The 12,848-nt window shown below is 40.2% G+C and overlaps 1 protein-coding gene across 6 annotated transcripts in view; it reads right to left on the reverse strand.

Annotated features, from left to right (window-relative positions):
* The window catches only part of ANKIB1 (ankyrin repeat and IBR domain containing 1), a 179,553-nt gene that overhangs the window by 144,803 nt on the left and 21,902 nt on the right, over nt 1-12,848 (reverse strand). For 5 of the 6 annotated variants that reach the window (XM_043509313.1, XM_038392780.2, XM_038392782.2 and 2 more), the window contains exon 2: nt 2,121-2,390. In XM_043509313.1, the coding sequence (XP_043365248.1) occupies nt 2,121-2,308 (188 nt within the window). In that variant the 5' untranslated portion in view covers nt 2,309-2,390. Of the gene's footprint in view, nt 1-2,120; nt 2,391-12,848 lie in introns of those variants that run through there. The other variant, XM_043509314.1, reaches the window with a different exon arrangement.

The raw sequence follows: 12,848 nt of genomic DNA on the forward strand, positions 1-12,848 counted from the left end.
ACAGTTCAATTCAGTAGTACCTAAACTAATTTTTTTGTAAAATTCTCACTTTTGGTGTAGAACAGGTCCTGCACCACTGGTGCTAGCATTGGTATAAGTCCTAGTGTAGACAAGCACAGGCATTTCAAACACCTTGTCTTATTTGTTGGTCCTTATTTTGTCTGTTTGACATAAAAAAGGGTCTACAAATTAATTTTGAAAGATCTTATTTAAGAAACAAATGATTATCTGAATTAAAACAGGATATATCAGGAGGACAATTGTATCTGGAGAATAACCCCAAATTATCTAAAGTATTGTGTGTGTGGGGGGGGGGTTGGGTTGGGTTGTGTTGGACAAAGCCTTCAGCTATTTAAGAGGCTCAAACTAATTGATGGCAGGATCGGCTCCATCTTAAAAAAGACAAACTGTAAGCTCTTTGAGGCTGGGACTGTCTTTTTGTTAGGTCTTTGTACAGGACCCCTTATCCATGACTGGGGCTCCTACATGCTATCACAATAAAAAAATAAATAAAACATAAAAACATTCAAACTCTGCAACATTAAGCTACAGTTAAGTAGATAGAACTTCAGAACCATCAAGAGCTCCAGAGTTGGGAGTGTCTAAGTTTTAAGGCACTAATGCATCAAACAGTTTAGTAGTAAACTTCCCAGGATCAACATTTCAGTTAAAAGTTGTCTGACCTTCAACTTATCCAGAACCAGGGTTTCGATAATCAGAACTTTAACAGCATAACTAGAACAACGTTTTTAATATTAACTTTAATTTTTAGTAAACTGGATGCTCATAAAAAGGTGTCAAATGCTTTTCACAGTGCCAGTGACACTTTATTCAGTGTTGCTGGAGTGGATTTTACTGCTCCAAGTCTTAGTATACTCTTATAAAATACTTTTCTTTTAAATATGAACTGCAGTGTATTTATGATCTCGCAATTCCTTATTACAATGAACTTCTGCGCAGAACATTAATTCTGTGCAAATTCTGCATTGTGCAGTGACGCAGAATTCCCACAGAACTAATTGCAGGATGCTGTGTTCATCATTACACAAAACGCAAAAATTCAAACTGTCTGAACTTTATAAGAACATGTGCATGTATTTGCCCTATCCTCTGTAAAATTAGCTGATGTTCCTTGCAGAACATACCAACATAGTACTACATTTTTTAGATTTTCATCTTGTTCATATAATGAGGGTCTGGAAAGAGGTTCCACAACCAGCATTTAAGTAACGTTCATAACATCTTAACTGAGCTCCCAAAGAAAATATTGGATAGGGAATTTTAGTAGGCAAAAAATCAAGAGGCTGACAGAAAAAGTGATACAAAGATGTTCTGAAAAAGAATCTAATCCAATCAGACATGGATATCAGTCCAAGTACTGTAGCACACAGATCAGTTTTCCAAACCAAAGAAACATCTTACACAAAAAATTTTGAAGCCTGATTTGTTAATCAATAACAAAAAAGAGAAAGTACTGTGTAAGCGGACACAGAAGGAGTTAGACAACAAACACTAATACACTTTCTATGAAAAGGCCTATATATCAAAAATTCAACTATAGTTTGAATCACAAAAGCTCTTGCTACACTGGTCATCTTTGGCATAAAGAGTACCGTAAAAGTGAAAAATTCAACTTCAGAAGGAATGTTTAAAGCACAAATGAATGATCAGAAAAACCAGAAAATTTTAGATAAAGGTGTACATTGGGTTCAGAGTTACAAAGGGCTACTAAAAAATAAATTTTTAAGTGTGCAGAAAAACCTTAAAAATAAAAAAAAATTGTAATAAGACACCTCAGGAAGCAAGCTGTTTTTATTCTAACAGACTTTTTATGCCTGAAATGAATGTAATAAAAAATAAAACATTAAAAATTAATTAAAACTAAACATTTCCCAAGTTTAAAAAAACGCACATTCTTTATTATATAAATTTGTCACAACAGGTTATTTTGCATATTTTATTATAATCTGGACATGTTAAAATTTATACACAAAATAAATACAAATTAAAATGTTCACTAATGACATACCCACAAAGTAAGATTTATAAATTTATCTAAACTTCTTCCATTTCCTAGAGTAACTATTAAATATGTTAACAAATCACATAGTAATACTCACCCTAGTATTCGGTTCATTCCATGCCTAGCAGCATAATGTAATGGAGTATTGTGCTGATAGAGTTCCCCATAAGAAGTATTTGGATCGAGAGATTCTTTTAGTTGAGGGTTGCTCTCATATATTTGGCAGGCCAGATTTTCATCTCCATTTATAAGTGCTTTGCGGAATTTGGTGGTTGTATTTCCCATGTTGTTATTCTAGTAAATAATGGCACTATTTTCCTTTCCCATTCAGCCACGCATTTTACGAGTCCGCAACATCTTTCACACCCTAAAATAAATAAATAAATAAATAAATAAATAAAGTTATATATTCATTTCAAATGCTGTTGTAAACCCTCTTTCTTAAATAAGTTTGTCCAGAATTCAATGTACTGTAAACACATATCTGAACAATTGCTTAAGGCAAGTAAACTCTACGGTGTATTATCAAAGTCCTTATATGAACAGTTGGGCAAATTTGCCCGAGTCTCTAATTCTTCATAATTTAACAGGGCACTGTGATGGGTACCCGCATGGCCCCACAGCATACCAACATTTTTATGGCTGACTGAGAACGTTTCGTTTCCTTACCTCTCGTCCCCTAACGCCTCTAGTCTACTTGTACTACGTTGATGACATCTTCATCATCTGGACCCATGGAAAAGAAACCCTTGAGGAATTCCACCATGATTTCAACAATTTCCATCCCACCATCAACCTCAGCCTAGACCAATCCACACAAGCGGTCCATTTCCTGGATACTACTGTGCTAATAAGCGATGGTCACAAACACCACCCTATACTGAAACCTACTGACCGCTATACTTACCTACATGCCTCCAGCTTCCATCCAGGATACACCATGTGATCCATTGTCTACAGCCAAGCTCTAAGATATAACCGCATTTGCTCCAATCCCTCAGACAGAGACAAACACCTACAAGATCTCTATCAAGCATTCTTAAAACTACAATACCCACCTGCTGAAGTGAAAAAACAGATTGACAGAGTCAGAAGAGTACCCAGAAGTCACCTACTACAGGACAGGCCCAACAAAGAAAACAACAGAACGCCACTAGCTGTCACCTTCAGCCCCCAACTAAAACCTCTCCAGCACATCATCAAAGATCTACAACCTATCCTGAAAAATGATCCCTCACTCTCACAGATCTTTGGAGACAGACCAGTCCTCATTTACAGACAGCCCCCCAACCTGAAGCAAATACTCTCCAGCAACCACACACACCACATAACAAAAACTCTAACCCGGGAACCTATCCTTGCGACAAAGCCCAATGCCAACTCTGTCCACATATTTATTCACGTGACACCATCATAGGACCTAATCACATTAGCCTCGCCATCAGGGGCTCGTTCACCTGCACATCTACCAATGTGATTATTGCCATCGTGTGCCAGCAATGCCCCTCTGCCATGTACACTGGCCAAACCGGACAGTCTCTACGCTAAAGAATAAATGAACACAAATCTGACATCAGGAATCATAACTCAAAAACCAGTAGGAGAACACTTCAACCTCTGTGGCCACTCAGTAAAAGAATGAAGGGTGGCAATTCTGCAACAGAAAAGCTTCAAAAACAGACTCCAGCGAGAAACTGCCGAGCTTGAATTGATATGCAAACTAGATACCATTAACTTGGGTTTGAATAGAGACTGGGAGTGGCTAGGTCATTACACATATTGAATCTATTTCCCCATGTTAAGTATCCTCACACCTTCTTGTCAACTGTCTAAATGGGCCATCTTGATTATCACTGCAAAAGTTTTTTTCTCCTGCTGATAATAGCTCATCTTAATTAATTAGCCTATTATAGTTTGTATGGCAACTTCCACCTTCTCTGTACATATCTTCTTACTATGTTCCATTCTATGCATCTGATGAAGTGGGCTGTAGCCCACGAAAGCTTATGCTCTAATACATTTGTTAGTCTCTAAGGTGCCACAAGTACTCCTTTTCTTTTAACAGAGAAATAGTTAATCTATAACGTATTTCCACATAATCGTATGAAAAACATTTTTACAACACACACACTTTGAACTTGGATTGTTCTATAAAATATATATATTATAAAACACTTCCTCCTAGCACATACCACTTTGCAATAGAAAACAAAGACACAGTTGCAAAGTTAACTCTTATTAAAATCCAAGTAAAATCATTAAGGAACAAAATGGAGGGATGACAAATGTTTCACAAATATGCAAGATATTATGCTGTAGGTAGAAGTTTACTCAAAGAAAAACACACCAAAATGATCTTGAATCACCTCTGTCTAGCTCTGTGCAATTAGCACATCTCCATGCCATAGGGCTATTGTACAGAGTACTATTCACCACAGCTCCTCCCCAGAAGTTATGCTGGGCAGGATGGTTTTAAATTATGTCCAGAGCTCCACAGAAATGACGACTAGAGAAGTCTGCTGGGCTCCCCCCACGGCCATCTGACTGGGGACTGAGCTAGCCACCTATAAGTCGTCCAGAGGAATGGAGTTTTTTTGGCGACTTGTGACACCACAAACCATGTCCAGGTAGACTTTCCACCACCACTGAGCTCTTGGTTACACAGCCTAAACTAAGCCCAAATTCTTTAGTATACAATTTGTTTTCCATAGACTTTTGTCCCTCTCAACCATCTCTCAATTTTAAAAGATCAGTGTATATTTGTAAGAATACTCATGCTTTGATTTTGGGAGTGATGATGCTCATCAGGATGAACTACTGCAAAATGAATACATCGAAAGTTATGCAGAAGTATTTGCATCCTAAGAACTCCAGGATGTTCCGCTATATTTCATAAATATACAAAAGGGGAAAAAAATGTAGCTCCTTCTTCCCTCCAGTGCTACCAAAAACGAGGGAGCTAAAAGACATCCCTGCTTTAGCTTGGAGCCAGATTTAAAAATTTTAAACAAAACATTCTAATTTGTGCATATGTGTACATATTATAGGTGCAGCTGGCAGAGATGCCTGTAGTAATGTGGTCCAACATTTTCAATTGTAAGGCCAACTTTTAAGTTCTTGTAACTTTACCAAACTTTAACCATTTAGGTGTCTGCCTCCAATATTTTTTTGAATGTTTCAGCAAAAATGGTTTAGCCTGAGGACAAGGTTACTGAAAAATACATTGCTTTTCCAATATTAAAAATTCATACAATAGTTTCATTGAGATGCTGTACTCAGCTTCCGTATTTTGGAGCAGAGACTTCAAATATGGTGAAGGGGTTGCCCTGAGGTCAGAGAAGTGTCTACTGCCATCCAAATTACAGAAATGTAGCAAATTGAGATCAATACTGCACCACCACTTGAATGGACCTAAACTAGCTAAAAGGTAAAAAAAAACAAAACAAAACAAAAAAAATCCTACCTGTACGTTGTCTCCGCTAGGATTTTACATCAAAATATATATGTGTCATTGTTAAAAACACAGCTATTTTTTGCAGTGAAGACATACAATCCCCTGTCTCCCTGACCACCTTCACCCCCATCCCAGCAATAAAGGCTCATGCAGGATAGAAGACAGAGAGAGTTGAAGCTCAAGTTGTCAGAGATCCAGAGCTTCCAAGCTCTTGAAAAAAGGCAGCTGTTCCCATTAACAAAAGATTTGTTCATCAGAAGGGAGCCACTGGTTTAATATCAAGCTTCACTTACACACACCCATACAATCATGGAGAGAACTATGGACCATGTAATTGTGAAAAACAAACCAATCCTATATGAGTAACCAAAACATATCACCAACAAATATAGTGATTTTTTAGGTCTGCTTTGTTGTTAAGATGAGGGCGGATGTGAACTGTGGGTAGTAGAAGCTCAGAAAGACAACTGAGGAGTGGATTGTTGAATAAATTAATTGCTTATTTCCTTGCCTGTTACAGTTTGCTTTAGTGGGATATTCAGTCTAGCAACTATAATTATGTTGTTGATGGTTCTGTCCTACTATACACCCATATCCACCCAAAAAATAGCTTAAGTCCCCAAAAATTATTTATTTATTTTTTTTATTTATTTATTATTTGAGGACTGAGACTATGGCCAGGTACAAAGTACCTATGTTGACATGCCTTCAACTAGGCTGGAGGGAGGTTACCAGTGGAATTCTTCAGGGATCGGTTTTGGGACCAAATCTTTTTATTACTGACCTCGGCACAAAAAGTGGGAGTGTGCTAATAAACTTTGCGGATGATACAAAACTAGGAGGTATTGCCAATGTAGAGAAGGACCGGGATATCACACAGGAGAATCTGGATGACCTTGTAAACTGAAGTAACAATAATAGGATGAAATTTAATAGTGAGAAGTGTAAGGTTATGCATTTAGGGATTAACAACAAGAATTTTAGTTAAAAGCTGGGGACGCATCAATTAGAAGTAATGAGGAGGAGAAGGACCTTGGACTATTGGTTGACCACAGGATGACTATGAGCCGCCAATGTGATATGGCCCTGAAAAAAAGCTAATGCAGTCTTGGGATGCATCAGGAGAGGCATTTCCAGTAGAGATACGGAGGTGTTAGTACCATTATACAAGGCACTGGTGAGACTTCATCTGGAATACTGTGTGCAGTTCTGGTCTCCCATGTTTAAGAAGGATGAATTCAAACTGGAACAGGTACAGAGAAGGGCTGCTAGGAGGATCCGAGGAATGGAAAACCTCGGATGAAAGGAAACTCAAGGAGCTTGGCTTGTTTAGCCTAACCAAAAGAAGGCTGAGGGGAGGTATGATTGCTCTCCATAAAATATATCAGAGGGATAAATACCAGGGAAGGAGAGGAATTATTTAAGCTCAGTACCAATGTGGACACAAGAACAAATGGGTATAAACTGGCCACTAGGAAGCTTAGACTTGAAATTAGACGCAGGTTTCTAACCATCAGAGGAGTGAAGTTTTGGAATAGCCTTCCAAGGGAAGCAGTGGGAGCAAAAGATCTATCTGGCTTTAAGATTCTATTCGACAAGTTTATGGAGGAGATGGTATGATGGGATAATGTGATTTTGGTCATTAATTGATCTTTAAATATTCATGGTAAATAGGCCTAATCCCCTGAGATGGGATATTAGATGGGTGGGATCTGAATTACCCAGGAAAGAATTTTCTGTAGTATCTGGCTGGTGAATCTTGCCAATATGCTCAGGGTTCAGCTGATCGCCATATTTGGGGTCGGGAAGGAATTTTCCTCCAGGGGAGATTGGAAGAGGCCCTGGAGGTTTTTCACCTTCCTCTGTAGCATGGGGCATGGGTCATTTGAGGGAGGATTCTCTGCTCCTTGAAGTCTTTAAACCACGATTTGAGGACTTCAATAGCTCAGACATAGGTGAGATTTTTCGTAGGAGTGGGTGGGTGAGATTCTGTAGCCTGCATTGTGCAGGAGGTCAGACTAGATGATCAGAATGGTCCCTTCTGACCTTAGTATCTATGAATCTATAAGGAGATGCAATGAACATTATAAGCCATGTCTTGACAGGGTCAAGGGTGTGCTTTTCAGCTTGTGTTAACTCAGTCAACTTAGCTTAACACGGCTTAAATACCCCATTAAGATGCAGGCAAATGTTTGAAGGTGTATTATCTGGCCGTACTGGAGCATAAGGAAGAGCCTATACCCCAACACGGACAGCTAACAACTTCAAACATGTTAACCTGCACTAATAGCTAAGCTAATAGTTCAAAAACACAGCCCTTTTGTCTGTCAAGAAATATCCTTACAGAGCATGGGTGACCAAACTTATTGGCCCTCCGAGCCACATATGACAATCTTCAGAAGTTTGAGAGCCAGGGCACACCTGCCGGGAACCAGAGGTTGGGGAGCCCCACGGGAGGCACCTGAGAGGGCTCAGTGCTTTAGCCCTGAGCCCTGGCAGGTGCGCCCCGGTGGGCAGAAGCCCCGAGACCCCCTTCCCTGCTGGGCAGAAGCCTCTACTGCACCACGCTGCTGCAAGGCAGAGGTCCTGAGGTCCCCACTCCCGCCCGCAGTCTGGTAGGTGGAGAAGGGGAAAGAGGGGCTCTGCAAACCACACTTTAAGGGTAGAAGAGCCGCATGTGGCTTGCGAGCCACAGTTTAGCCACCCCGTAATAGAGCAAAAATAACAATGGCTCTGATAATGAAGAGCTACTCAAGTGAAAGACCCTCCAGCAAATAATCTGAAAAATTCCTCAGACATACAGTAACAGTCTAAATGTGTTCATGCAGCAGGAGTCCCACAGATTCAGGAAGCCAGCAGATGGGCCAGGGCCACTCTAAATCTACTAGAAAGGCCTAGTCAGTGGTTCTCAAAATGTAATGTGTGTATTACTGGTGGTATGTGAACTGCATCAGGAAGCATGTGGCAACCACTGGCTTAAGGTATCTCTTCAAGGCATATCTGGATGAAGTGTTTGCTCACCAATTGGCAAATAGTATCTGTACTTCAAGTTAAATTGGTACTTCCATTCTTAGTCATGTGTACATTCTTATAAGTGCACAAATAAATAAATAAATAAAAAATCCTGACATCAGCATAAATTCTACCTCCTCTCCCCAGCTGGCTCTCCCGCCCTTGTTGTCCTTCAAAATTGTATTTTTGGAATTCTTTTTACTCTTGAAATTGATCAAAGGCTTTGATCATATTAATCATCTCAAACTGATCTAAAGCTTTAGTTTAAATTTCTTAAGCCACTTTGTGCCAGATTGCTTTAAACTATAAATTTAAAAAAACAATTAATACGAAGAGAGACTAAGGGGCTCAGAGTCCAAACAGGACAGAAGGTTAAAAGGCAGCATTTGGGAAAGGACACACTGGGTTCAGAGCATTGCTTGTTCAGGATACATTTATTGCCTTTAAAACACGAATGCCTTTGAAACTACAACCAAATCAAATTCTTTAAGGCTGGTGGTACCTTTTGAACATTATATCAAGAAGTAAAAATGAAGCCAAGTTTGAAGAAATTCAGTTTAGTAGTTTTGAAGTTTAAAATCAGCAAGTCCTGGGAGGATCAAAAAAAGTTTAAAATCAGCAAGATTTAAAATGCCAAAGGGAAATGATTAGGGCCTTACCAAATTCACACCTGTGAAAAACGCATCATGGACCATTAAATCTGGTCTCTCCTGTGAGATCTGGCTGTTGTGGGGGGGGGGTCATGGAATTGCCACCCTTATTTCTGTGCAGACTTCAGAGCAGTGGCTGCAGGCCAGGCATCCAGCTCTGAAGGCAGCGCTGCCACCAGCAGCAGCTCAGAAGAAAGGGTGAGATGGTATGGGGAAGCGTCACTTTTTGGGGAGAGGCAGGTGGGTGATGTGGTTGGGAGGGCGGTATGGTCACCCCCTCCTTCCCTCCCTACACACACAGCCAGTCCAAGGCCCCTTAACACCCAAGTGCTTGGGAGGAGCAGGGCTTTGGGCACCCTGGCCAGGGGCTCCTATTGTGTCTCCAGCTGCTAGCCCTGGCTGGGTTGTGGACATCCTCTTACCTGGCCCCAGAGCCCCCATGTAGGGGCAGACCCACCTCCGGTGGCGGGGCAGAAATAAGGGTGGCAATACCATACCATGTCCCCCTCACTTCTGCACTGCTGCCAGCAGTGGCGCTGCCTCCAGAGCTGGGCTCCCAGCCAGCAGCCATCACTCTCCAGCTGCCCAGCTCTGAAGACAGTGCCGCCACCAGCAGCAGTGCAGAAGTAAGGGTGGCAATACCACGACCCCCCTAAAATAGCCTTGCATCCCTCCAACCCCTTTTGGATCAGGCCCCGCACAGTTACATCGTGAAATTTCAGATTTAAATATCTGAAATAGTGAAATATAAGATTTTAAAAATCATATCAACATGAAATTTATCAAAATGGACCACAAATTTGGTAGGGCCCTAGAAATTATCAACATGGATTCTCCAAAATGGGGAGGGTCACAAACAAGCCCAGGGGGTGAGGTGCAATAGCACTTCCTTTCTTTACAATTAAATGGGGAAGTCCCAAAGCTTTTTTTACTGTAACATAGCGTCATATTACGGAAAAACCTTGAAAACCACTATTTTGGATTAATGCAAACCTAGAGTACTTCAAAAGTCCTTTGGCCCCCAATACCCTTACACATTCTAGCTATGAATTGATCTAAAACACCAAATCTAAAGTTTCAAAATGTGCTGATATTAAGCATTCAGAAGTTTAAAACTAATTTTCTTCAAGCCAGCTTGATTTGCAGGTCACAATGAAATCTACAATACAGCTCATATTAAAGAAAATCAGATGCAGCAGTTTTGCAAACCAGACTTGAAAAGTATACTTTTAATTAGCTGTCATACATCCACAATACATCTTTTAGCTCCTGATGCTGCAATGAGCTCTGTGGAAGTAGACCCCTGAATCTGTGCAGAGCCCTCTAGGTATGTCTAGACTGCAATTAAAAATCCGCAGCTGGTCCTTCCCAGCTGACTCAGGCATGTGGGGTTCAGGTTAAGGGGCTAGTTAATTGCAGTGTAGATGTTTGGGCTCAGATTGGAGATTGGGCTTTAGACCCCGAGAGGTGGGATGGTCCCGCAGTTTGGGCTGCAGGCCAAGCCTGAACTTCTACACTGCAATAAAACAGCCTCTTTACCCCAAGCCCCACAAACCTGAGTCAGCAAGCACAGGACAGCTGCATATTTTTAATTGCAATGTAGACATACCCCCAATAAGCAATGGAATCCATGCACATTTAAGCTCATTACAGGGGTAGGGTCTAACTCTTCATTTATGCACTAAAGGAGGGATAGCTCAGTGGTTTCAACATTGGCCTGCTAAACCCAGGGTTGCGAGTTCAATTCTTGAGGGGCCGTTTAGGGATCTGGGGCAAAAATTGGGGACTGGTCCTGCTTTGAGCAGGGGGTTGGACTAGATGACCTCCTGAAGTCCCTTCCAACCTTGATATTCTATGGTTTGTATCTTTTATAAAAGTCTCAAACCTGCAAGTTGAGCATGTAGCTAGTCTATGCAACTGCATGGTCCTGTCACTGATATTCTCAACCTCCTTGACCCACAGCCACTCCCTCTGCTTGTATCTTATTTTGTTTACCCTGTATTAATTTGAAGGACAATCCTGTAACCTAGTTTATGCAGGGGGACCACTGAACTGATCTCAAACACTAAAGTGAAATTTAATATTGCTTATTTAAATCTTTAAAGGTGTAGCCTTACATTCAGAGACCCCAATCAGATTAGGGCCCCACTATACTCAGTGTTGAACAAACACATAGTAAGCGCTCATCCCTGTGACCAAGAGCTAACAATAGATCCCCAATCCTACAAACAGATCTTGTATGGCACACAGATCCATTCAAGTGCATTAAATTGCAATATCAGGGCCTTATGTCAGGCCCTGTTTGAGGCAATGACTATCACTTGTTATGTCTTATTACAGTTCCTACCACAATAGGATGCCAATTGGGTTAATAAAATGTAATAAGCAACATCATGTTTTCTTAGTACATAATTTTAAACACTCAGAACTTCAGTAAAACTAATTATTTCTCAAAATGAGCAAATGCAAAAGCCCTTCATGATCCAAGTTTAAAACTTCAGCCATTTTGCTGCAGGTTAATCTAAGTGATAGAATTAGGACTGTCGATTAATCGCAGTTAACTCATGCTATTAACTCAAAAAATTAATCGCAATTGCACTGTTAAACAATCAAATACCAACTGAAATTTATTAAATATTTTGGATGCTTTTCTACATTTCATATATATTGATTTCTATTACAACACAGAATACGAAGTGTACAGTACTCACTTTATATTATTTTTATTACAAATATTTGCACTGTAAAAATGATAAAGGAAATAGTCTTTCAATTCACTTCATACAAGTACTGTAGTGCAATCTCTATCGTTAAAGTGTAATTTACAAATGTAGATTTTGTTCTCTTTTCATAACTACACTCAAAAACAAAACAATATAAAACTTTACAGCCTACAAGTCCACTCAGTCCTACTTCTTGTTCAGCCAATCGCTAAGACAAACAAATTTGTTTACATTTATGGGAGATACTGCTGCCTGCTTCTTATTTACAATGTCACCTGAAAGTGAGAACAGGCCTTAGCATGGCACTTTTATACCCAGCATTGCAAGGTGTTTGTGTGCCAGATATGCTAAACATTTGTATGCCGCTTCATGCTTCAGCCACCATTCCAGAGGACATGCTTCCATGCTGATGATGCTCAGTTTAAAAAAAAAAAAAAGCGCGTTAATTAGACTTGTGACTCAACTCCTTGGGGAAGAATTGGGCATCTCCTGTTCTGTTTTACCCGTATTCTGCCATATATTTCATGTTACAGCAGTCTCGGATGATGACCCAGCACGTTTGTTTTAAGAACACTTGCACTGCAGATTTGACAAAATGCAAAGATACCAATGTGAGATTTCTAAAAATAGCTACAGCACTCGACCCAAGATTTAAGAATCTGAAGTGCCTTCCAAAATCTGAGAGGGACAAGGTGTGGAGCATACTTTCAGATGTCTTAAAAGTGCAACATTCTGATCCAGAAACTACAGAACCTGAACCACCAAATAAGAAAATCAACCTTCTGCTGGTAGCATCTGACTTGGATGATGAAAATGAACATGCTTCAGTTTGCTCTGGTTTTGAACGTTATCGAGCAGAACCCATCATCAGCATGGATGCATGTCCAAGGAATGGTGGTTGAAGATGAAAGGACATAGGAATCATTAGCACATCTGGCATGTAAATATCTTGCGACCCCAGCTACAATAGTGCCATGAGAACACCT

This window comes from Dermochelys coriacea, chromosome 2 (assembly GCF_009764565.3).
Source record: "Dermochelys coriacea isolate rDerCor1 chromosome 2, rDerCor1.pri.v4, whole genome shotgun sequence".
NCBI lineage: Eukaryota > Metazoa > Chordata > Testudines > Dermochelyidae > Dermochelys > Dermochelys coriacea.